The 27,738-nt window shown below is 38.3% G+C and overlaps 1 protein-coding gene across 4 annotated transcripts in view; it reads right to left on the bottom strand.

Moving 5' to 3' along the window:
* Positions 1-791: 791 nt before the first annotated feature.
* LOC134213570 (putative uncharacterized protein DDB_G0288537) overlaps positions 792-27,738 on the bottom strand; it is an 816,291-nt gene continuing 789,344 nt past the window's right edge. For all 4 annotated transcript variants that reach the window (XM_062692739.1, XM_062692740.1, XM_062692741.1 and 1 more), the window contains 6 exons: positions 25,906-26,553; positions 13,491-14,001; positions 13,305-13,429; positions 12,577-13,243; positions 12,370-12,518; positions 792-12,236 (listed from right to left, as the gene is read on the bottom strand). In XM_062692739.1, coding sequence (XP_062548723.1) covers positions 12,045-12,236; positions 12,370-12,518; positions 12,577-13,243; positions 13,305-13,429; positions 13,491-14,001; positions 25,906-26,553 — 2,292 coding nt within the window. In that variant the 3' untranslated portion in view covers positions 792-12,044. The remainder of the gene's footprint in view (positions 12,237-12,369; positions 12,519-12,576; positions 13,244-13,304; positions 13,430-13,490; positions 14,002-25,905; positions 26,554-27,738) is intronic.

Raw genomic sequence — 27,738 nt, 5'->3', positions numbered from 1 at the left:
ATAGTCAAATCACTCGCAATCCATTTCTCAAGCCAATACTTCCACATGTGTATTGTACACGTCCACATTAGAGGAGCGTGAGTATTTAGAATGTCTGGCGGCTATACACATTCTTCATCAGCAACGGTACTGATCAAGTGAGGTTGTGTAAGCATTTGCCAGTCGGTCGTCAAGCTCAGACCCGACCGCATTGCGTAGGCAAGAGCACGCAACTCAGGTTCAGTTAAATCAAAGTTAATTGCCTATTCCCGGGGATTAAACCACCCGACTTGGACGTTAATTTACAATGTTATGGAAACTCATATGTGAATATGTACGTTATGTGGAAGATATTGATTTGAAAAATGTATTGGAGGTAACCACTTTCCTTTCGATGGGACTCGAACCCATGACCCTACAGTACGCTAGACTGGTGCTTTAACCAACTAAGCTACGAAGGACCTCCGTCGGCCTTCGCAACCTAGCGGCTTGCCGACGGAAGTCCAGCACCAGTCTAGCGTACTGTAGGGTCATGGGTTCGAGTCCCATCGAAGGGAAAGTGGTTACCTCCAATACATTTTTCAAATCAATATCTTCCACATAACGTACATATTCACATATGAGTTTCCATAACATTGTAAATTAACGTCAAAGTCGGGTGGTTTAATCCCCGGGAATAGGCAATTAACTTTGATTGAATTGGCATTAGGAGCAAATAGACTGAGTGGTAATACAGGATCAATACAAAACATACATAAATATAAATCAGGGAAACAGTGATAACAAAACAAAATAAACACAAGTAAGCGATATTTGGAGTATTTCAATTAAAAACATGTTTATATTTTGAAAAAAATACGGTTCCTTAATAAAAAAATTAATAAAATAATCATAATAGGGTATTGTTTTATCTTGTTACAATAATAATAATAATAATAATCGAATTTGTGTGTAGCGTGGTGTGGGTATCTCATCGTCACACGATCATTGTGAATGACCGTGGGTTTCTTTGTTCGCATTTTTTTGTTTTTGCTTCATGGATTTCACCAATAACTAATTCATTTTTGTAGAACAATTCAAATTCTACACACACAATAAAACGGTATGAGTATGATAGTAAATTGTCATATTTGCTTCTTTCAATAACGATTCTTCTTTTCATTTTAGTTTGAGTGTAAAGCTCTCTTCTTATTTCTTGGTCGCGCATTAAAACGCATTTCTCAATTAATTTAGAGGAATTGTGGCAAAGGAGATGGATAGAGAAAGGGTAGCGAATTCCTATACACAAATTACAATTGGTGAGAGATGGGTGGTGAATTTTCTTCACCACAACAGAAATGCCTACAAACTAACAAAGCTGCATTGTCCTTAGTTCTTTGTTTAAATAAGTTTCAGTGTAAAAAAGTTATTCGTTCTCATTTAAAATCTAGGCTAAATGGGGACATTGGGACGCATCTGGGGGAAGGATGTAGAAATCTTATTTGGTAATACAAAGGAAACGCCAATTATCGCGTGGATAAATCTTACAAAAGTCGCACTAGGATCAAGAGCTTGTCGAATCTCGCGCAATTGAAAATATCAATTTATATATTAAAAGAGAACGATCGCTTCCTCTAGCAAATATTTTAAAAACAACCATATACATATTCCTAAAATAGCTAAGCCTAAGTTTGCGATTTATTTAGATTTAAAAACCCTGTCGTAAAGTACTGGTATAACATTTCACATTCTTTTTTAAGTGCTTGTTTCACTACAACTTAGAGGAGGGGCGCGGGGTGAAGAAACATACATTTCCAAATAAGGGGGGGAAAGGGATGCAATAAATTAGTGTCGAGATGATTGTGAGAGCATACAAATAAAAGGAGATAAAGGGTCCGATCAAATGCGTTTTTGTGTTCCTAAAAACTAGTGTACATGTTTCGTGTGTTAAGTATAGTAGTGCTCGTTAGTGTGTGTGAGTGAGTTAATGCCGCCGTTCGTTCTCTTGTTAAGGGAGACACATGGTGATTCTTCCTTCCTAAGTAAGCCTAATTCAAAATGGTAGGTGGTAAAGCCTTAACGATTAAGTAGCTACACGAGATTTCAAGGGTGTTAGGTAGTTCCACTCCTAGTGAAGAGTACATTGGATGTATGTGTGCGTGCGCAAATGAGTGTGAGTTTCCTCCTATTTTTGTTAGGTTAGAAACCAAAAATGAAATAAATACAGAGATGCGTGCAGAAGTTTGGGTTTATGTATATGCGAAAAAAAAACTATAGAATCTAATCGTATAAATGTATAGTTAGGTTCCTAAACAATAAAAATCACGTTTTTCATTTTTGCTAACGAAATGAGCTTGCTATAAGTAAGGTCGTTAGTTGCGCACTTAAACTATTAGCTAAAACTTACGATTAGGTTTTTTGTTCTCGTTTATGTGTATGTAGAGTTTTTGTATAACGGTGTTTCAATCTGCTCTTCATGGGATTGACGAGAACAAAACATATACCTCTCTCACTCTGTCCATACAGACAAAGAAAAGTGTCGTTAAATGTAATTGGTAATAAAATGTGGTGAATTGACTAACATTCCGTGTGGGGGATTTGTTTCCTTCGTTTTTTCCTCTCTTTGCTATAAGCTCACAAAAATACTGCATTGTTTCGAATTATCTTATTTTGTTTTCATTGTTGCTTTGATTTGCGTGTAGGTGTGTGTGCTATGGGATTTCCAATATCTAATACATATACCCATTTTAAAATCGATAAATTTGATTAGTAGAGATCGCTTGTTTTTTTTTAATCCACTGCCTTTCGTTCAAATTGCTTCCAAAGAGTTCCCGAAGAGTTGCATCTGCGACGACGGGGGAATAAACTTGCTTTGCAATCCATCCGTTTCTGTTGTTTTTGAGTTTCATTTTGATTTTTGGACGTTTTTAACGTAAATTTAATTCCGAATATCAAGAAAATTGCGCACCAAAAGTTTGTTAAAATTTAATTAGCGGGGATTTTAAAACTTAACCGTGTAGAGATTTTTCTTCCATCTTGCAAATTAAAACTGATGGAATTTCTGCTGCTACGACTTTTTACACGTAGAACACTACGAACTAGATTCAGATGTTCCGGATACTTTGAATCAATTGAAACATTTCGGGAGTACATCGTGACCCTACGCCGGCATACGTTTGTTCGACGGCTTTCACTTAACTTACTTAACCTAGGTTAGGAATCAAAAATGGGAGCGGGAAGAGCCATACACGCGTACATTGCAGTTGCAATATGATTTTTTTGGGTCCGTCGAGTGTGAAACTAACTCTTTTCTATAATACAAATACTCAGCTCAGTTGGTGGAGTACAGGAATATTGGGGGAACATGCTTAAAAGTATCAATTGATTAGGGTTAGCGGGGTTCGGGAAGAACGGTGAGGAACTTAATTACTGATATTATGCTAGGAAAATAAAAACAGACAGAAAGGAAATTGGTATTTCATCTGATCTACAACTAAACTGGTAAACAACTGGTATACAATGCATTTTAGCTGCTGCTGTGCTTATCTTAGTCTGAAGTAGTAGGAGAAGAGTTGGACAAATATTAGGCAAGGGGAAAAGAAAAGAAATAGATTCGTTGTGTAATACACCCGATTCTGTTTTTACACGGATTTTTTTTTTTACACGGCCTTGTAAAAAAAAATCCCATACAAAATTTTTGCAAAGTTGCTCCATTTTGCATGATTCGTCGAGAAACCATAAAACTTTTTTTTATGCGGATTTTCAAATTTTGAAATGAAAACTTTTTTTACACGGAACGCATCCCCCGTGTAAAAAAAGAATCGGGTGTAGTAGAATATGTTGTAACATCGATAAAAACGTTTGCGGTAATGATGAAATAGTTTTTGAACAATTAATGCCAATAAATTAGCGAAATACTTAGTTGTATGCGAATGCGAGTGGGTTTTTTGCGCACATCCCCAGACCTGCATCACCTCAGCTCGTCGAGTCGATTGGTATAGAACACTATAAGGTTCCAAGCATAGATCAAATATTCTTTTTGAAGTGAACATACAGTCCTTTTGCTACACCTCGATGTACGAGAAACGCAAAACGGTTGGACTCAGTTATCATGGATCAACAATTAATAAAATTAATAAATAAAATCCACAATTACTGAAATCAGTAACACTCTGAATGTATTTGAATTCAAGGGCCTGAATCAGCAAAGTATTTTGTGGCTTGTAGCATGAATCACAACTTTTGTTATCGTTTTTCAAAGGCTCTCATAGATGTGTAAAATTTATCCGCAGTACAAAAAGCACGTGCTATCCAAGCATTCAGCACCTCAATCCACCACGTGGCTGCCAAATTTTCAATATTATCAAAGTAGCTTTTTTCTGAAGGTATGTTTTTCTTACTGACAAACTTTAAATATCCCAAAACGTACCTTGAAAAGTGGTCCATGATATTCTTTTACCGTTCTTCCGCATTCATCACTTTTGATCATAGCCTTTTTATTCTACCCAAAAATGATAACGTCGACAAATGGCACTGACAATTTGTTGCTTGATAGTTGAGGATTCCTCTTCGATTTTTGTTGTTTCAATTTCAAGGCCTACTTTACATATCAATGTTTAAGAGCGAGCCGGTGACAAGAGCGGTGCCATCATCAATAGACATAGCCCGCTGTCATCATTGAAACGCAGTATGAAAAAAAATTATGGCCTAGGACATCCTGGCTACGATCTGGCGATGGGCTAAACAATAGGATGTCAATAGCCTGTTTAAGAGCATTACATTAACGAGCCTGGATTAAAAACAAAGAGACGACCTTGTGCTCTATTGGATCAACCGATTTGACAGCAAATGCGCTGTTCCAATTTTGACACTTAATCTCTTTGTTATAAGTGCAGCCTCTTTACATTTCATCTAATAATATATTCTAGTAATATATTCATGAAATATGAATTGATGATCTTATTTATTAATTTACAAAATACGGGAAACCCCCAAATGTTAAACAGCGTGTCTCATCACCCTTTTCCGACCATGGTGTCTGTAGAGCACCTTCTAACCTTCATCGAATTATTAACGCATTTGCCCAAAAGTACACGCGGCGTTCCCCACAGGAAACGACGCACCGCGGTTTTTGCTGCCCGTATACTCGATTCTTATGGGAAGATAACATTGCGGCGTTTCCTAAGGTGCGGTTGTTCCTTTCGAATGTGGAACGCCGCGTGGAATCTTGTGCAAATGCGCTTTTGGAAACATTACAACAGCCGCGCGGTGTATCGTATTGACAGCACCCTACAATATTTCAACACCAAAAAGCAATATTAGGCCCGTCTTTAAAGTTAAACTATTGAAAACAATCATATAACTATTGATTTGCAATGAAAAACTTTTTTTTTCCTTTTTACACTAATTTGAGCAATGCCAAATAACTTTTGTTCTAGCATTTTTCTCAAAAACGATTCCTTCCTATTGAAATCTTTGAAAAAGTCTCCGAACAACTTAAGATCAGCGAGGACCTCTAGGACCGTGCCTTAGCGACGATTTGTCTGAGTATCGAAAGGTACAATCATAGTCTGGTCTAGAACGCCCGAACAGCCAAACAAGTTTGGACAAGTCTTCGGACCGTATTCCAGAACGACGTGAAGTACAGAAATAATAACCTACTGCGGAAGCTGATCAGATTGGAGCTTGAAGACTGTTCATTCGTTAAGGTGGTTATACAACAAAGCCACAAATCGGCCATCTTGGAAACCACGTGTTTTTTCTAGTGATTTTTCAAGAGCACGAATTGAGAGAACCACAACGCCCATGGGGATGAAACATTCGTTTGATCGTTTGCTTACTTATGCTAAACAATCGACTTTAATTTCAGCATTGTACGAAAATTATTACGCTAGATTTGAACTTTTTACAACAGGAGTAGAAAACCGTGTGGTGAATTAGAAATTCACCACATGGCTTAATTGTATAATCACCTTAAAAAGTATGTGGACAAAATTTTGATGAGAGGAGATTGGTTTTCTACTCGACAACGAGTGAATGTCATTGACCCTCATGATGGAGCTGCCGAACAGATACGAGCCAATGGTTATGGGAATGAACGCATCGGAAGTCAAGGGGACGGCAGGCTGATTTGGTCAAATCGAAGATTATTCAGGAAGCGACGATCGAGCATGGTTCCAAGTGGGGCACTGGCAAACAGTGGCAAACCATCAAGAAGCCAAACCATTCATGTTCGAGAAGCCACTACCCACAGAAACCGAGTTTCAAGAACAAACAAAATTTAGAAGCGTGAAGAAGAAGGCACTTCTGGCTTGTAAGAAGCAGAATGTACCAGAAGAAAGATGGATTAGATACTAGATGCTGGAGTGCCACAGTCAATTTATGTAGCAAACGCATCTGGGGTGGTGGCCGAAGACAACGTCAAGCTAGCCGTGTTCCAAAGCTGTTAGGGAACTTTCCTTTCGTGTGTCGTTTCAACCAGAAAAGCTATTGCATGAATTTCTGCAAGGATGCGTGTTAGGACAAGCACAAGTCTACAGGAGAAGTTATCGCTATGGGACACTAGAAGGATGGCTTATTCAGGCCTCTACCAACTGAATCAGGTTGGTCAACCGAGTGCATGTGTGTTGGCGCCTTCCACCAACAGATCTGTTGTGCCGCAAGGTAGCAATCTTTGACCGTTCTTTTTTTCTACTATGCTGCTTTGGGTCTTGGTGAATTTTCCAAACTAAAACATCGTTATTGGACGTGAGAAGGATGAATCAGGTTGGCCAACCGAGTGCATGCCTCCGATCTTCTATTCATGATGAGCTTCCGTGTACCGAAAAGATCACTGCGGAATACTTTACTACAACCACGCTACCATCGAACGGTGTTTGGATACAATGAACCGATCTCGGCATGTATTCGCGCATTTACGGTTGTCGAAGATTAGTTCAACGAGCTAAGAATACGTTATGTAAATCGGATTAAATGTTTGTTAAACCAATAAAAAATAAGTTTTTATTTCAATTAAGACTACTTGTAAGATAGACCATCAAAAAATATACAAATATCCAGCCAACAATTCTATACTATAGAATCTATAGCTTTGGCATCGACGGTTGGGCCACTCACACGTAACCAGCGTGAAGCATTGTCGGTTACCACTCAATTTCATCAACTCGAGGAGGGCGAGAGAGGTCCTCGACTCGGACTTGTGTGGAGCGATGGAGAAGCATCCACTTGATGGAAACAGATATATCGTCACCTTCATCGATGATGCCAGTCGAGTGATTTTCGGCTACTTCCTGAAGTCCAAGAAGCATGTATTTGAAGCGTTCAAGGAGTTCAAGATCTATTCCGAGCCCGGATCAGTAGAAAATTAAAGTACCTACGGACTGACAACGGCGGAGAATATGTCGATAAGCATTTCGTCACATTCTTCAAGGCTTACGGCATTCGTCACAACAGACAACAGTGCCGCACAATTCGGAACAAAGCGGGCTAGCTGAATGCATTAACTGGACCGGATGTTTCCTGTTCGACGGGCAAGTTTGGCAAATGGTTTTGGACAGAAGGACTGTCGTCAGTGGTCTATCTAATCAATCTATCGCCCTCGAAGGGTATTCCGATTCCCCCCTTTGAGAAATTCATCGGTATCGAATCTAAGTGTCCTCGGAGCAAGAGCAATGTCGTATTTTCCGAAGGTCAAGCGTGCGAATTGGCCTATCGAATGTACAACCCACAGGACAAGCAAGTCTTTGGGAGCCGATATGCAGTGATTCTCGATGAGCGTAGGAAAGCAACTAGACTCGGAACAGCTTACTTCGCAATTTATTCTACAACATACGATCAGGCTCAGCGAACAAGAGTGCAGATTGCCAGGAAAGTATGATGCTTTTAACGTTACGTTTACGTACAGTGTTTTGCCTCAAGAATTTGCAACTTCACAGCCACGAGGAAGATGATCGGAAGCTTGAGAGCTTGGACGGCATCGCGCTCTTGTTACACTCGAAAAAAGTAAGCTTATGGGAGATCCAAACCAAGGCTAGTTGATTTTTTCCATTGATAGCAGCAACCAACTCCCATTCCACATGTGACCAAGGGTTTGGAAAACCAAGCTGGACCAGAAACAATAAGCAATTGCAGCGTTCAAAGTTCGTCACATCATGGCTAATGGAAAAATCATCATCGTAGCGTAGTCGAAGTTGACGAGTTTTTTTTTTGTTCACCTACGACCAAAAGTTGGTCTATGATGTAAACCGGTAGTTGTGTGCCGAACTCCAGATTTTTTTATCATTGCAAAATTATGTACTTAGGGCAAACCAAGTCGATTCTGGAGCTGCGAGAAACCATAGCGCAATTTGGATCGATCACGAACGGTACATCATTAAGCTACACGAGGAGTATAACATGAGCGAATTCAACCCGGTATCGACTCCAATGCGAACCAGCGATTAATGAAGACGACGAGTTCTTGAAATGATGGCGATTGAGAAGATTAAGCAGATGCCATTTCATGAGCTGATTGGAGATCATCAACACATCGCACAGTGCACGAAGCCTTCCGTAATACGATACCGGGGTACCAAACAGGGCAAACTAACGTACATACGGAAGGCATATTCGGCGTTTTCCAGATACAGTGATGCTGAATGGGCAAATGATCCCGAAACGAGACGGCCTGTAATCGGATATGCCTTTCTCCAGATTGTCGGAGTTGTTTCAGGAGACAAGCCACGGTGGATCTATTGACCATTGCCGCAGAGTACTTGGCTTCTTCAACGATTATTCAAGAAGCCGTCTGATAAGTTTTCCTTCGTGAGCTATAGTACAACATCGACGATTCCTTGGTCATAAAGTGTAACAACAAAAGCTCGATCTGTCTTGTCGAGAAGGTAATGAATTGCTCGGTGAGAACGAATTACATTCATGTCACACATCATTTGAAAATGTTGAGATAAGGTAATTTATTGCTCAATGGATCCCGTAGTGAATTTCATATTCACCACATGTTTTCAACTCCCATATCTAAAAGCCCAAATCTGTCTTAATAATATTCGCATAGTGCTGAAATTCAAGTTGATTGTTCAGTATAAGTAAGCAAATGATCTACAAATTTCTTCAGCATGATGCGTGTTACGGTTCTCCCTGCTCGTACTCTTGAAAAATCACTGGAAAACGCACGTGTTTTCAAAGATGGCCGATTTCTGGATTTGTTGTACTAGAACATGTCAAATTAGAACATGTTGCTTTCAATCTCCAAACAGTGAATATCCTGACGAAAGCGTTACCAGGACCGGAGCTAAACAAAGACCAGTAAAGATTAGGTGTAATACAAATACCCTCCCTAAGAGGAGATATTAGCATTGTAAACGTTGCATTTGTATGCAATCAAATAAATTTGTTCGTTGCTCTGTACCTTTTTAGATCCTTCTTTTTCTATCAATTTCTTCACCTTTTAGTATGGGCTCATTTTACGAGTCGATTGAGATATGTAAAAAAATATTCAAAAGTTGTTCAAGCAACTTCCCCGTTTATAGATATTAATGCTGTCCATCGAGCAGCTCGAAGTTATTCCCATGCCTCTCATGCCCGTTTGTTGACAAAAAAGAACGAGCAGGGTGGGAACAACTTCGATCTACTTCGAGCTGCTAATTGGGCCTATATTGATATTGAAGGGCCTATCGCGATGATGAGAGATTGAGGAATGGGAGACATATTCCAATGGGTACTAGATCGAAAAAAGCTCGTTGCTATGAAAAATTCCATCAAAACAAATGCTATTGCTTGTTTTTGATGAGTTTCTTATTGCTCAAAGTTTATCTCGATTGAAATATGATCAGAATACATCGAAATGGGAAAAATATTGAGATGCAGAAAACAAAATTTTATGTAGATTGAACGGACCAAGAAAACCATCGACTTAGGGATATATAAAAAAATATCAAAATAAGATTTAAAAACAGACAGTCATCACCTCAAAAAATTACCCTTTCGGGCATCCTATCGAAAATTAATTTTTTGAAGTGAACATACAGACTTTTCGTTACACCTTGGTGTACGAAAAAGGCAAAAATGTTCAAAACCTCTCCCCTTAAAAGTTATTACAAACGCTTCATTCGATGTTACAATAAATGGTTCCGATTTGTTATTTGTTTAGGGTTGTTTAGTATGCTGTGCCGAAAACTTGTAAGAGGCAGTGCTTAAGCTAATTAAGGGATTTCAATTTTGAGAACTGGGATTGAAATGTACCATGGACATGCTGAATGGGAAACGGTAAACTGATTGCGATATTTCTTTTAGTTTTGAAATGACTAGACACTTTGATGAAAGAAATAAGAAAAAAAAGGTCCATCCTATCCGGATGGAGTCTGATGACGAATGGTGACTGTTTCTTTTTTTTTTTGGTTGTTGAACATTCCTTTTTCCTCCATTGTTTGATCGGTGAGATTCATCAGTTTTTCTCTTTTCCATTTTAAAATGAAATCTTGTTAAGTAGATAGGTAGAGCAGGAAATTTGCTGACAGGACGGACAAAAGGCATTTCATTTTGTTTCGGGCGATTTCAGCATTCTAATACTGTACAAATTGTATGTGTTTTTTTGGGATTCTAATATTACGAATCGAGCACTAAGTGTCTTGGGGGAGTTGGATGGATTTTGGTTCGGCTAGTAAGAGAGCGCTGAATTGGTTCGTACAAGTCTAAAACTTAAGTTCGGAAAATACTTACAAAAGAACGGGACTTATTAAATTAGTATCACTACCAGCGTGTCAATTAAGTATCGCGTTATAGTTTTTGCTGCTAAGCATGTGCCAATGGGATCACGTTTAACTGGGATTCGGAAACACAGGGAAGAAGGGTTTTCGAGTGACCGTGGGGTTAGATGTTAGAAACTAGTTATTAAAAGAAAAGCTTACCTTATGTACTTCCCAATATGAGTATTTAACAGTGTTTTACGTTACTTTTTTTCTGTTCGTGCGCACCTCTACCAATTAATTTTGATTTGTCTTTCTATATAAGTAACCATATATCTGCGGGACCAGTGGCCTCGGTAAAAATTTCAACTGTTCATTCGTCCTTGAAAGTTGCTTTCGCTACTTTCAACTATCACATTTTATTTTTTCGCTTGCCGGTTGCTGTATGTAATAAAATTGTTCGATTAAAATCAGATATCAGGCTGAGCTTCTCTTTGCAACGAACGTAAATTTAAAACAAACAAAAAATTGAAACCCTATGGCGTCCGGAACAAATCCTTGGCTAGCTTCTGAGAAGCGAACTCGTTTTTTTGCGTGAAAAATTCTGAGTAATACGCGTCGAGTGTTCAATATCTAATTAGTCAAATTTAATCAATTTTTCTTCCAGTCGTTTGCGTGATTTGTATTGCTTGTTTGTTCTCTTCTTGTGTGCTGTTTACTGATAATGTTTGTTCTCGCTTTCTAATAAAAATATCTTTCGATCTCAGATCTTTTTTTTAGTTGCATTAAGAGTATTTACTTTTCCGATTCGATTGAAACATTTGCTTCCTTTCCTGTTGTGAGTATTATCTTTCATTCCTAGACTACCTTTCTAAACTTTAGAATTTTAAAGATTTGTGTGCTTTTCTTCCGGTTGGTGATTGTTTGTGTCGTAGAGGTGCTTGCTGCCTCATCTGCCTAAACTGTCATGCATCTTACTATTCAGCGAAAAATTGATTGAGATTGCTAGAACTGCTCAAGTCTTCTTAAGTAGGGTAGTAGCGTAAAGCTAGTTGCTGCCCTTGGTCAGCACTTTTCTGTAGTTGTAGTTGTATTGGTAGTATTTGAAGAAGTTACAGTAATAGTTATGATAGTAGTAGCAGTAGTAGTAATAGTATTCAAAAGATTCGTAACCATCTGGCTCTCCTATTTCTTCTTAGCTTATCATCCTAGCTTACCAAAATCAGTGTCACAAAACACTCGTCAATTCCACCTGACCACCGGCGACGACGACGACGATTGTCGCGACTAGCGAGATCCTTGCGGCTTCCGCTTCTTACGACGACGACGACGCTTCTTGCGCTTTGGCGCAGGCGTCGTCACCTGTCGGCGCCGGCCCTAGCTGGTTTTGACGGGCTTCCGACGCAGTCAGTGTTGCGAGTTGTCACTACCACCGAGCTGGGTGGCAACCAGATTCAGCGGCAGGTTGCACGAGTCTATATCGTTTTCTGGTCCGCTGTCATCGCCACCGTCGAGGTCACCGCCACCGACGATGACCCCGCCGCTGGTAGCACCGCTAGGATCGAAGTTCTGCGTCACACGAAGATAGTGCTGGAAGGCCTGTCGAAACGTTAAATGTAAGAAAATGCATAACGCGGAATATACGTATGGAATCCGTTACACAGAATGTCAACATTCGGTGGAACGTATCATAATCTGGGTATAAAAAACTAAAGTGAAACATGAAACTTACAGGTGATATTGGGAAGTTGGGTGGCGTTGCACGGGCCGCATCCCGCAACGCAATCAGCAGATTGTGGTTCTGCAGGGCATGCAGGTCCGCAGCACCCTCCACAACGCCATTATCGACGACCTCCGCTCCTCCTTCCTGTTTGATGGATTCTGAAATTAAATCACAATTAAGCATCCTGTTCCCACATGCTCCCAACGGATAACTCACTCCTCCGGGTGGCCTTATCGCCCTTGGGACGACGTCGCCGCGTGTGGATCGTATCCCGCCGCATGGTGTGCGGTCGGTTGACACCGTGCAGCTTGAAGTACAGTCCACACGCGTTGCACACCATCTCGCCGCGGATGTTCCTCCGCCAGATGGTGGTCGTCGTCGTTCCGCAGTTCGTACACGACATATCCTTCTGCGATGAGTTGTTCTGCTGTTGATTCTGGCCTTGCGGTTGCTGCTGTTGTGGCGATGATTGCTGACTTTGTTGCTGCTGGGCTTGCGATTGCTGCGCCAGCTGCTGTGCAGCCAACTGGGCAGCAGCGTTCTTCACAGCCTGCAACTGAGGACTGACGGCACCGCTGTTCTGCTGTTCGATGACCCCGGGCAGCAGCACTCCCGGTGGGGAGCCGTCGGTTTTCGTTCGGAACAAGATATTGGATGAGTTGGCACGGTTCAGTTGACTGGCAGCTTCCAGAAGGTGAACAGGGCTGCTACTACTTCTATTGTTATTGGTAACTATCGTCGTTACTCCACTGGCTTTGTTCGAGGTGGTCAGCTTAAGTGCTTCCATCGTGGTGTTGGGCGAGTTGCCCTCTACTGGCGTTCTACTGGGACATGATTGTTTCCGGCGACCACTCTGGCCACTGTTGCGGTGCGAGTCGGGTTGCTAAATAGACGAATGGCATTGAAAATAAAATTGGGATTTGATGGATGCGTTTCGAACCTACCTTGATAAGTGACACTCCTGGTGTGAGCTGAATGGACGGTGAAAATTGAAGGCCTAATGTTCGAGCGTTGATCATCTTTCGGAGAAGCTGTGTAGCTTCGTTACCATTACCGTTGACAATAAGATCTACAATAATAGTAAAAAAAAATATTTTCACGCCTCAAAACGGTTAATAGAAGATTCGTACTTGTATTTTGCGCCAGAGCTTGCCACAGCTGTGTGGTAGCAGGATCCGCGCCATCGGCCAGCGCTCCAAACTGCTGACTCAGATGAATTTGCGCCTGCTGCAGGTGTTGCTGCTCTTCCAGCGAATTTAAGCTGTCCGGCGTTTCCCGCCCGATGTGGTGGTCCACCTGGTGCTGGTGATGATGATGGTGGTGGTGATTGTTGTTATTATTATTGTTGTTGGATCGTTTCAGCTCGTCCGTGGTGCACTCGGAGCCGGCGTCCTGCGAGGAGATGTCCATCTGAAGCCGTCCCGAGTCGCTGCTGTCGGCCGAGTCGCTGTGCTGGCTGGCCTGATCGTCCACGGCCATGTCGTCCATGTGTTCCCGCTTGATGACGTTCTTCTTGACCAGGGTGGTGGCCGGCAGGGTCGGCGACAGGATGTTTGGTTCGACTTTGACGCGTTTCATGGTAAGATCCATCTCTTCGCTGCTGGGTGATCGCTTTAGGCTGTTCAGGAGATACTCGTGAGGCTGGAAATGGGGTAGACGTTGAAAAGAGAACCTTATTGAGGTGGAAGGGGATTTTTAGGGATATATATTATTTAAATATGAATGATTTCTTCGAATTCTTCTTTCAATGTTTTGTGAATAAATGTGCTCAAATTATACCACTGGTCGATAGTAAATTTGTATTCGCGATGGAGATGAGCTGCATTTATAGTTCTCGATCTCTGAAATTCGCCGCTTCAACAGCGTTGAAGTTATCTTCATGTTTGCATCATCACATGTTCATATGAGTTATAATACTAAGTTATTATTATATTAATCTGTACACCACCATGAGTCTTTTTCAGGCAAAAATGGGCCTCGCAGGGGGAACGGTAGGTAGGGATATTGAAAACCAACTTAGCAGCATATTTAAGCATAACATCATATGGAGACGCATGATACATTTGTGCAATGAATCATCTTGTGACTAAGCTTTTTATGCGAATTTCATTGCATCCGTTTGATTAAATAGAGGGAAGAGGCCTCAAAACACGTAGTACATTGGAGACGCGTATTACATTGTAGGTTAGTCCCACTAGGGCGTTTTGCCTCGCCGAAATGATAGATGCACACTTAAAATAAATCGCAGATGTCTGTGAAATTTCATCGAAATCTCAACAGCAGAACTGTTCGGTAAACATTTTACAGATTTTTTGGTGGTTTTGACAGTTGAACAAAGGAAAATACCGCAGAAAATCGGTGAAACAATTACCGAACAAATCTGCTATTGAGATTTCGGTGAATTGAAGCAAAATTCACCGAAATCTGTGAAATGATTTAAGTGTGTGCTTCATCAAAATGTGAAAAATTTCGGTTTTCCCTACATTCCTATTTATTATGTTTAACTTTTTTTTCGCCTAACCTACATAATCTTAAAACGGTAAATATGAGTGAATACCCAAAAAGCGTTTTGCCTCAGGGCAGGGGCATTTTGGGGCCTCTTCCTCTACCAGATTCAATATAAATAAAATCTTCAGATTCAGAAGAACTCCATAACGCAAATCAACCTAGCATGTCCTTACAAGTACATAGATCCCTTGTGTATCAAATATATGTAGTTTAAATTAGATTGATGCAAATGTTCTAGGTTCTAGGTTCTCCAAATTGTTCTGAAGTTCAGATCAGGTCAACTACTCTTGGTTTCAAACCAAAATCAATCATCGTAATACATGTGTCGCTTTGTAAACTCTTTAGCTGGGTATCGGTCGCACATGGAAACTGCGTATACAATTTCCGATAAGAAATCGGTTTTTATTTAGTTTAAAACCGATGATGCTATGAAATATTTCTTAAAGAATAACAGCGAGATGCTTCTTCGCCAGTTAACCCATGGGAAGAAAGTTCTGGTGCGTATGTCTGCCGATCTGGAAATATCTAATTGGGATGTCTCTTCCATGCTAAGTTCGGAAGGGTTAAACGAACCGTACGCGAACGATTTCCAGCAGAGTAACAACTGGAAATGTTGACTGGAGTATCGTCGTCGGGGGCGACGAATGGGTGTGGAGGGTGAGAATGGTCCAGCGTCAGCGTCCTAACCGAAAATCTGGAGGTCGCATAACAAAATCGTTCAAAAAACGCGTCTTATAATTCGGTTGTCTTGTCCTCAGATACACTAAATACACTAGTCAACAATTTTATCCCAGAGATACTTTATTTTCATCATCGTAAGGAAAGTATGAATTGTTATAGAATGAAGATAAAATGTTTTGCTTGCAAATCAGGAACCTACGCCAAAAGGTTTGCCCAATGCTGCAAGAAAAACGCAGTATGAAGCAGAAGAAACCAATAACGGAGGTTGTACACGAATTTTTAACGAGAGTCAAACGCTCAGGTTGGCCAAAAGGTCAGGTTGGATGGCACTTGTCCGAAACAGTGACGGGAAATATCATTGGACTGTTGAACAAGGATGTTGTCGATCATTTAGTAGTTTCTCAATAGCACATTCCAGAGGCTAAATTTTAAAATGTGTTGTTAGGTGAAATTCTAGTAAGAAGGTTTTTCTACAACTCTAACAGTTCGTTCTTTGAATTTCACTAATAACGGAGCTGTAGCGCTAGTAGCAGTAACTTATATTAAATGATTGAAATTTTGCTATCATTTAGTTTGAGTTCCTGCAACTGGCTCCTCAACTCCGTTAATAGTGGAATTCAAACATCGACCTGTTAGGCAGAGTAGTAGAAAAATCTTCGCACTTGAATTTCTCCATACATCATCATTTAAAAATTTAGCCTCTGGAATGAATTATTGACGAACTACTAAATGATCGAACGCAGATTACTAAATGATCGATAACATCCTTGATGTTGAATTTTCTTAAAAGTTATGTTCAAACAAGTAGCCCTTAAAGGATCCATTTTTTTTTCTAATAGGTCTGGAATCAGCGGCGTGAGAGCCGAATTAGTGTTATATGACATTAATGTCATGACATTCCGTGATATTTTTTCAATTTCGTTCTCGTGCCTCACACTTTATATTTAGAACAATGACATGTTTGACAAAGTTCTAGGATACTTTTGGCATTTGGGGTTAATCAAAAAATTCGAATTGTAAATAACTTATGAAAAAAGTTATTAGCAAATAAGTAACAGCAATCCCATGAATTTGTTTTTCACATTTCCCATCACTGCTCCGACATTTTCGACGTCAGGACATATCGTGGCGTCAACATCGACTCTGACCACTGATGGTTAAACTGCGCCCAAAACTATCCATCATCAACTGGAGTTCTACAGGATTTTTTTTGCAAACTCCACAGGAATTTCTTCAGAAATTATTTCGGAATTTCCACAAAAAACTCCTTTGAAAAGTTAATAGAATATTTAATCTCATAAACAAATTCGCTGTAAATCTTCTCGGACATCCCAAGGAAGCGTTCGAAAATTCTGTTTTTAATTTCCTCTAGAATTATTTTTACGTAAATGTGTTCCGTATTTCGGATCGACACTAATGTGCTAAAATTAAATCCGACCACGACCTCGATAACAAAAGTTGGAAGTTGGTATGCTTAGCTATACTAAACGAATAATAATTAGTTATGCATTTGATATTGTAATAACCCAGTATTTTATACCTGAAGTATTTTGCATAATTATTTTTGGTATAACTCCTTTGATATTTTACCTCTTATACAAGGCAAGTTCATAACAGAGTAAGGTATCAATAACAGAATAAGTTATTATTCTAAGTCCTGCTCAGGAAGACACTTTATGCCGGAAGACACATTATAAGAATTAGCCACAACCGAATTCATTATTAAATGTAAAATTTTGAAACAGAATGTGTACCAGATCATAATTTTAAGTTTCTGTGATGTAAATGCTTTTAAAATCATTGATATTTGAATTCAATATGCTTGTTGAATTTTACAAAAAGTTGGTGTGCCAAAATTTTAAAAAAACAAACCACATTCCATTTTATGCAAAATGCAGCAATTTTATTCATATAAAGATTGGATTGGTATATAAAGATATGAAGATTGGAACGCGCAAAAATTGGTCGATTTAAATTAAGTGTACTTTTATCAATCGTGCACTTAAGAATCTTGAACACCTTTTATTTTGTAGGCGTCTGTGTACGGAATGTTGGCAGTATTTTGTTATTGCCATTTTCTAATCAGTTGTCAAAATAGCGTCACAACGACAGGAAGCGGGTGTCGAAGTTTTGTTCACGCATCATAAGCAAAATTCCTATCTAATTGCCCCAGCAAACTTGACAAAATTTCTGGAAGTAGCGTCATAATAACCCATGAAACCAATGGTAAGGTGCAGCCCCCGGCAAAAGATTTACATGGCTATTGCTGAATGGCCTGTTTGACAAAGATTAAGCAAAGGAAGTTGTTTGAAGTTCCCCAATTGGGTTTTTAGGGGTATTGATTTTATTACATATCCTAAATCTATAATAGAAACGTAGCCTAAATCCAAAATCTCATGAATTTTGGAGCACGGGAACTGGTTTAAATCAATTTAGAAAACTTAATAAATTCCGAACACCCCTTGATTTTACTATGCACCGAGCTGTCGACCTGTGAGCTAACTGATTTCCAAAATCTTAAAAAAATGAATTTTAAACCTCAAGTTTAGGGTCTACGAGAGTGGATTTCTTCCCTTATTGTGACACTGTCTGTTGGGTCAGTTGGGAAGGTTTTTGATAGCTGCCTAAAACATTTTCGAGGCCGTTGTAGCGTAGGTCTTACGAACTTCAGAACATTTCGCGCATTCTAGAATGTCATTACGGGGCACGCAGAAAAATTTCCAATAAGTCATTTGATTTCTTTGAACTGGGCAGGATGACTTGAGCTTGATTTGAAACAAGCATTGCGCTTCTACTTGATTGTAGATCTGACGACCTGAACTCAAGAACGCTTTGGATGACCTGCAGTGTACTGAAGTGCAGAATGATCGGTATAACGTTTCTTGGCAGGTATCCAAGGATCTGTTGGGAAGGGTTTTGATAACTGCCGAAAACATTTTCGAGGTAATTGTAGCGTAGGTCTTACGAGCTGAACTTCAGAACATTTCGCGCATTCTAGAATGCCATTATAGAGCACGCAGCAAAATTCCCAATAAGTTATTTGATTTCTTTGAACTGAGTAGGATGTACTTTGAGTATTCTTATGTGCACATTACCTTTCCCTTCTATGGTAGAATTCAAGACCTGAACTCACGGATATTTTGGATAAACTGGAATGTTTCAAAATAGTATCCTCAATACATAAAATTTATTACACATATGTCTACAGTTTTTTTGTGATATTTGATTTTTTTTACAGTTTTTTTTATTGTGATCGGTAATTACAGTAATCAGATAACTTGGAAACGTTCAAAATCACTTCTACTTGATATATTTCATGTATCTACTTTATTTTATGATGCCAGATCTTTATGGAACTAGATTATTGAAGAAATTTGGCCATCATAGCAAAAAATAAGGAAAAAACACAGACGCTCTAGCGGAGCGGAAAAGAAAGCGCTACTAATCCCTTTTGATAAAAGTCCGGGGTCATGAAATTTGCTCAACGCTTTACTGAGAACGAGCACTTTGAAGGATGTGACTGTCGTCCCGGCCTTTTAAGGGTTAATCCAAAATTCTTAATTTTGTTTCCTATTATAGCAAATCCCATTGTTTGCTTATGAGCAAGGATGTTATCGATCGTTTAGTGGTTTGCGTTCGATCATTTAGTGGTTTGTCAATAACTCATTCCAGAGGCTGAATTTCAAAATGTATGGTGGAATGTTGTATGGTGGACTTCTGGTAAGAAGGTTTTTCTACAACTCTGCCTAATGGTTCATTGTTATAATTTAGCTAATAACGGAGTTATAGCTATAGTTTCAGTAATTTAATCTAAAAGATAACAAAATTCTAATCATTTAAGCAAAGGAAGTTGTTTGAAGTTCCCCATTTGGAATTTTAGGGGTATTGATTTTATTACAAATCTTAAATCTAGAATAGAAACGTAGTTTAAATCCAAAATGTCATGAATTATGGTGCACGGGAAATGGTTTAAATCAATTTGGAAAACTTTAATAATTACGAAGACCCCTAACTTGATTTTACTATGAGCCGAGCTGTCGACCTGTGAGCTAACTGCCAAACAGTCGCATGAAGTAGTAATTCTGGCCATGCCCATCTTCACCATAACTAGGAAGAGGAAAGAATTGTTGATGTTAACAAGTTAACGAGAGGCCACTAACTTAGCGACACCCTCATAAGTACCACGGAGTTTGATATTGGGGAGGGTATTGTTGGATCAGGATTTGCCTGGAGCTAGCAATGCACAGTGGGCCACGTCGTGGAATTAGGAGGAAAAAAATATTTTCACCATAATGATAATTTTTAGGATCAAAGTGTCTTCAGCAAAGTCAAAGCTTATTATTTAAGCTTTATTTTGAAGTTTGTTGCAATAGGGTGGCCCACTACATTTTGAGATAAAATTTTTAACTTCTATATTTCTAATTTTAGCATTGTACGATGTTCTAGAAAGTTGTTCCTTATTTAATTTTGAGGCACTTTGCTGAAGAAACCATTTTTGTACGTCATTTGTATCATTTGTTATGATAATTTCAAATAATAATGTTAGGGTGACCCTAAAATATCAATATTTTGATTGTAACTTTTTAGTTTTACTTGTTATCTAAGAGACGTCTTCCACAAAATTCTAGAGCATAAAAAATGCACGTTTTGGTTACATAACTGAGTAAATACATTGGTGGATTGCATTTTTTTCGAAAAAATCTGGCATTTTCAAATGCCTGTATTTTTAAATGGGGGAAAAAGGGGGATCCATTTCTCCCTGGGTTAGACAGAGGAAAGGCTAAGGATTGCTTTGCAAATTTTGAAACTGAGGAATTTGAGGTTTTCCATCATTTTGAAAAATGGCTTTTTGTACGAGGAAATGAAAATGATCAGTTCTAGAAGTGTTGTAAAACCGAAAATTCCGCACAATTCATTAAAAACAAAATGTTTATAGTAACCATAACTTCCTTATATATTTCCAGCGCATCTTCACTCAATATACCGATTGGTAGGATAACATGTTCAATAATATCAACGCTTATCAACGTGACAACTTCACTGAACAGACCGTAATCGTAGGTTGTATACATCACTCGTTCAATCGATTTTACTTTTAAATCGCTAGGGTGGTACGGAAAATTAGGTTTTTTTAGTGTATTTTTTATTTATTTTTATCTAGATATATATATTAGGGTAGTTCAAAAATTCTATTTTTCTCCACACCGATCACTCAGTTCTGTCCCATGTTCTTAGTGTCCTCCGGGAATTGATTTAGCACGAGCCGTTTAAATTTGCTTGGGAATTAGTATGGGCAAAGTGAACTTTTCATCATACTGATTATGGCACTTTCCAATTAGGCACTGGCGAAAACAGAACCAATATAGCCAAAAGGAGCCCTAAAGAATTATCACTTGGATAATCGTTCGAATATTTAGTAATCGATTTTAATTTATGTTGTAGTTCTTTGGAGCTTATCGCGAAACTACTTCACAGGCAACATTGCTGCTCTTGGCGCGAAAGATAGCACTGACAAAAGAAGAAGTTCAATAATCATAACCAAAGATTCGCAAGCTGGATTAAACCGATAATTAATTATTGTGACGATTAATCAACATGCGATTTTGGCCATGTGGGTTCTTTTTTCGCTGTATGGGGAAGCGCCATAATCTTTATATTATATTATATATTTATATTATATATTTATACTTTCATGTTGTTATAATTTAATTTGCATATTTATATATTTCTATATTTTCAGGTTTCCGTTTTCATATTTTTGTATTTTTATATTTTTATGATTTAATTTTTTATACTTCCATATTTCCATATATATTTTTGTGTTTTAATATTTTTATATTATCTTATTTTCAGATCTTCTTATTGTCATATCTTCAAAGTTTTATGCTTTAACATCAATTACAAGATACAAAAATATGAGTGCATGGAAGCATGGAGGCGTGCGATTGTGGAAGTATTGAAAACTTTAAAATATAAAATTTTCAATATTTTCATATTCTCATGCTTTTATGTTTTTGTGTACTCATATTTTTGTATCTTCATTTTTTAATTTCATGTTTTCCTATTTTTATTTTTATATAGCAATTTTCATTCTTTTATTATATTATATTTTTATGTTTCTTATTTTCATATTATAAAATTTTCATAATTTCATGCTTTTTATTTTTATATTATAATATTATGTACCTTCATATTTTTATGATTTAACATTTTCATAGCCCACTACAAAATATCCCAGAAATGAAAGCTGCACAACCTGACATGTAACATTTATGCAGACGACGTCCTGGCACATAACCTATCTGATACTCATAACTAAAAAAATCTATATAATTTCCAGCTTCTTCTACAAGAGATGTACATCCTGAGTTAACTCCGGCTCCTAGTTGTTGTTATATTCTACAAATATATATAAAATTTGATATAACTTCTGATCTAAATGTTATTCATTTCACTACATATTTATATACAACTACCAAAATAAGAACTTAAAAAGAACGCGGTGCGTATGGTACGGTATGTCCACGCATCCTTCAACCCCTGTAGATTCGAGATATGTATCATGTTGAAGTGAATACTTGAACACGATACAACTCTAAGAATCATCTCTGCGGCAAACACAACGCAGTGGGCCTGGCCGCTTTGAAGTTTATGTCATACCACTGGTATGCTGTGAGCCTCAATATTGACAAGAAAAATTATTGGGCGTCATCTAACTCAATGATTTTCCAGGATGCTTTCTTTGAACTGGCTGCGTTTGTGTTCGATTAGATTAGATTAGATTGTATGGGGAAGCGCCATAATCAGTAGGATGAAAAATCCACTTCCCCATACTAATTCCCATGCACACTTGAAACGGCTCGTGCTAAATCAGTTGTTATCAAATTTCACTCAAATTCGCGGAGGACACTAAGAACATGGGACAGAATTGAGTGATCGTTGTGGAGAAAAATCGAATTTTTGAACCACCCTAATAATAGATAAATGTAAAATAAAAAAACTACGCTCGAAAAACCTAATTTTCCATACCACCCTAACGATTTTAAAGTAAAATCGATTGAACAAGTGATGTAAACAACTTACGATTACGGTCTGTACAGTGAAGTTGTCACGTTTATAAGCGTTGATATTATTGAACATGTTATTCTACCAATCGGTATATTGAGTGAAGATGCGCTGGAAATATATAAGGAAGCTATGATTACTATAAACATTTTGTTTTTGACGAATTGGGCGGAATTTTCGGTTTTATAAGACTTCTAGAACTGATGATTTTGATTTCCTCGTACATAAAGCCATTTTTTAAATGATGCAAAAACCTCAAATTCCCTCAAATTCCCCAATATCAAAATATGCAGAGCAATCCTTAGCCCTTCCTCTGTCTAACCCAGGAAAAATTGATCCCCTTTTTCCCCCAAAATACAAGCATTTGAAAACAACGTATTTTTTTCAAGTAAAACAGTGATATCTCTGCAATCCACCAAATTTACTTGGTTATGTAACCAAAACGTGCATTTTTTATGTTCTAAATTTTTGTAGAAGACATCACTTCGATAAAAATTAAAACTAAAAAGTTATGATCAAAATATTGATTTTTCAGGGTCACCCTAACATAATTATTTAAAATTATCATAACAAATGATACAAACGACAACATTAATGTTTTCTTCAGCAAAGTGCCTCAAAATTAAATAAGGAACAGCTTTTTAGAACATCGTACAATGCTAAAATTAGAAATATAGAAGTTAAAAAATTTATCTTAAAATGTAGTGGGGCCACCCTATTGCAACAAACTTCAAAATAAAGCTTAAATAATAAGCTTTGACTTTGCTGAAGACACTTTGATCCTAAAATATTATCATTATGGTGAAAATAGTTTTTTCCTCCTAATTTTACGACGTGGCCCAATGTGCAATGTGATCATAGTAAATCTTACTTCGTAACACATCACGTAAAAATATCTACCGGACGATACGGGTAATTTTTTTTTCGTAAATAACCACTACAATATTTTTTTTCCATTAGGGACTTTGGAGAATTTGAGATTAAATTTCAAAGAGAGTGCTGGTTTTCACAATGGATTTAACCCGAGTAAGACACAATTCAGAAAGATTTGGTTGTAGCAACTCAAATAAAGATTGTCCATGTTAACACTGTAACACTTTTCAACCAATGCGTTTTTTTATTTTCGAAAACCACTGAGATTTATTTATTTATGGTCATTACATTCAACTGACCTGCTGGTCTTATAGAACTACTTAAATTATATTACAATCATCAGTACATTCAATGCAACGATAATTGGATACACGACATGGACAAACGGACACAATGGACTCACGATAAGATGGACTGGCAACGACAACAATAAATGAGTAATGGAATATCTAAAAATAGATTCTGTGTGGATTCTGTACAGCAGAATACCACAGTAGATATCGGCACAGTAGCGGTTAAGTAACACAGAGTGCCTATCAAATAAATAAAGGAATAAAAAAAAGTACATTCAAGTTAGCACAGTAAAACTTTAAATTGAACAAAACGTTTTCACAAAGTACACAACACATTCTCAATTCTACAAATACAATACTAAAATACATAGAAAACAATATCTCATCAAAGCGGCACAAACATTTTCCTACAAATTATTCATTTATATGAGAGATGAATATCTACGATATATAAGATGATTTTAGCATGTTTAACTCTCGATCAAATTGATGAAATGGTGATAAATCCTATGGACAGTTTCTATGTGTTCGAAATTTACTATGTACAGGCTTTATGTAAGACTTGATTTGGGCGTATATAGCGCACCCGTCTATGACAAGTATGCTACACAAGAAAATTTATTGCTCAATTCCGTTAACAGTTTCATCAATCCTGCTTTCAAAATTCTGAAACTTTAGAATAATTTCTATATACGAACAGAAAATTATTAAAAGCTCGTTGTCGAGTCAAGTACGAGATTCTGAAGACGACCTTACTGTTGAAGTTGAAATACCTATCTGTAAAATCACAATCAAATGGTGGAACAAAATGCGAAAGTACATACATGAAAAGATACAAAGTAGAAGGAATGGAACGGGCCTGGGAGTGAACCCACGACCTCCTTCATATAAGACAGAGGCGGTTGCCATATGACCACCAAGCCCGTTTTCCGCTTCTTTTGGTTAAAGTTGCGAAAAAAAATCTTGAAAGACAAAAAAGTTACAACCAAAACTATTTTTATTTTCGCTTTCAATGACAATTGTCTTGTTGTCGTTTTTCAATCTAACGAACTTTTTTTCGATCTGGTACGAATTTCGTCAATTTCTCCCTGTCCGTACTTTCCCCATCTCGATGGTTTCCTCAATATCGAGCTGTGGAGATGCATCTCTGTCATAGTCCTCTATAAAAAAATGTCTCATTCGATTCTTTCACTTGATTAAAGCAAACTTCCCATACAACACCCATATTTGCCGATGCTTCTAATTATTTTCAAAACGAAAAGTGTGAAAGGTACCTAGCTTTAAATATGCGGAAAGATCGATTGAGACAATATGACGAAATAAAAATTTTGACAGGAAATGTTGATTCTGCAAATTCGGATTATGTAGATGCCAGAGTACATGCTGAAATCATATTGATAGCAAAAAGAAAACATGTTCTGAAGTTGCCATCCGGAATAGGAATAGCTATCATCATTATTGTCTTTGTTAAAAAGGCTTTCAGCTCAAGGCTGGCTTACCTCTAGCAGGAATAGTTTACAATGCGATGTCATAGATTTTTTTTCTTCTACTATACGTTTTGTTATTTTAACCGTGGTTGTTTTATCGAGAGGATAGTTCGGTAATCAAAGTCGACGACTACACAGCATCAGAGAAAATTTTCCAAACTCTCAAACTTGACCGTTGTTTGGCCGTTAAGAAAATTCCCAAAAAAAAAATCTTTAGGTTATTTTCTGAAAAATGCGGATTTTAGTCAATGTGCTACTCCTGCTGCAAAAAATCATTTTTTGGGGTCTGTTTCATAAATAACTATTTTGCTTTAATGTGATTTAGCAGTACTCGAAAACGTACACTGCCCATGATCGCATATTTGTAACATTTGCATTTTGGTTGATTTTGTAAATCGTTTGTCAATCCTCCCCACAAATTCAATTTTTTTCAGCTTACCATTTTGATGTTGGGGAATTAGATACAGTAAATTGAGCTTTTTGAACGATTCACAGGCTTTTTACAAAATGAACAAAAATGCGAGTACAGCTCGGGCTGGAGAAACGGATTGTGTTAACTATGTTAGTGAGCGGATTTTTTACAATAATTTAACGGAAAATGGAAGAAAACAATTGCTTTTTATAAGCGTCGAACTTACCTTTATCACAGAAGACTTAATACTTTGCAGTTGTGGTTGATTGTTGTTGTTATTAATAGTATGTTGATACTGTTGTTGCGATTGCTGTTGTTTCTGCTGTTGCTGCTGCTGCTGCTCGGCAATCAAACTGGGCGACTGTGGGTTCGAACTGGGTGGCGAGATTATCACTTTTTTACTAATGTCCATTAATACCGCTGCGGTTTCGAGATGTTCTTGCTGCAGCTGGGTCAAATTTTTGACCTGTATCAGCTGCTGCTGCTGTTGGTGCTGTTGCTGGTGGTGTTGGTGCTGTTTTGGTAGTTGCTGTATTTGCTGCTGTTGAGGCACCTGCTGCTGTTGCTGGGGATGGTGCAGGTGTATCGTTTGATGGATTATCGACGGATGCTGCTGCTGCTGATGTTGTTGATTGGAGGACGACGTAATTTTCATACTCTCAATCGGGATCACAGATACGGAATTCGCTTCCAGGTTTTGTAGATGCGTTTTACTAAGTACTGAGGTAACTGACTTTGCTGTATGATTGTTGTTGTTGCGTAGCGCTTGGAGGGCGGCTATCGCGTCCTGCTCGGCGGACGCTTTCGCTGCTAACGAGGCAGGTGAGGAGGCGATCAGGTGTTCCAGCTTCTCGGACGACTGCGAGAGGATTTCCTGCGAAGAAGGAGGAGAAAAAAGAAGTTTCCAAATTAGATTTCAATTTGATAGCGGCAGTGCAAGATGTTTCTTTTTCCCTTAACGAAGAGAACAAGTTCACAGTATGGGTATGATAATTCCTCAATCCTCCATATTATACCTAATGACTAAGCCAATTTCCTTTCCGAGCAACGGACGGATCGACTCATCCGTATCATTGCGTTTAGAAATACGACTTCTCCTTTCATCAATCTCATCAGAAATTCATTTCTGAGTTCCTTTTTTATCTCCGCTTCCAGGAATGGTTTTTATCATTCAACTTTTCCAATTGGTGCCTACCCGCCATGGCTGCACGATGGATGGGCCCCACTGAGAGTGATTCTTCATCCCATCAAAGCAAGACCCGTGCAGAAGCGTAGCACTGTGGGTAACCGATCGAAATTGTTCGACAAAAGTAGAACACTAAGAATATATTGAATATAAACAAATTAAAAATTTTCTCAGGATAATATTCTTGAAAAGGTGGTCCGAATTCATAATAACAGAATGTGAACATTTGTATTTCACAAATGTTATAGATTGAATACAACATTTGTTTTGTCAACTAAACTGAATTAAGCTGATTCATTCAATTACATCTTACTTATCTGGTGGCGTGTTGCGATTATTAATTTTCAATTGAAGAAAGTTCATTAAAATTCCAATTTGTGGCCCATAGCGGAAACATCATTGAAATAAACATTAATTTTCGGGATTCGAACAAAAGTGGTACGACAATAAGAAGAAGATCTCCGAAATCGGATTCAAAACCAAAACTGCTCTTCAAGCACACTCTAAAACCCATTCGACGATCAATATCATCAACATCGTCATGATCTCGATGCTCGTCGTTCAGAATGGGAAAAGGATGAGGCGGAAAAGACAAGAGAGCAATGAAATAATCGAGTGCCATTCGTCTTTTAACTATCTCACCCACACGCATTTCCATCCCGCACCACATGTAAAGAATGGGACTGGAGGTGGAAACATAGCTGACGAAAAAAAAATCGGCTCAGTTCTGACTCAGGCAAGGAGAGGAGCGGAGGAACATAATCGGTAATCATTGAGGCGGATAATTCAATACTTCACCCCGCATCATCCGTCGAAAAACGTCCCAGAAATGCTATCAGAGAGTCCCCCCCCCCCTCATCATATCCGCCCCTT

Source organism: Armigeres subalbatus, chromosome 2 (assembly GCF_024139115.2).
Source record: "Armigeres subalbatus isolate Guangzhou_Male chromosome 2, GZ_Asu_2, whole genome shotgun sequence".
Lineage (NCBI taxonomy): Eukaryota > Metazoa > Arthropoda > Insecta > Diptera > Culicidae > Armigeres > Armigeres subalbatus.
This window is presented reverse-complemented; position numbering and strand designations above follow the sequence as displayed.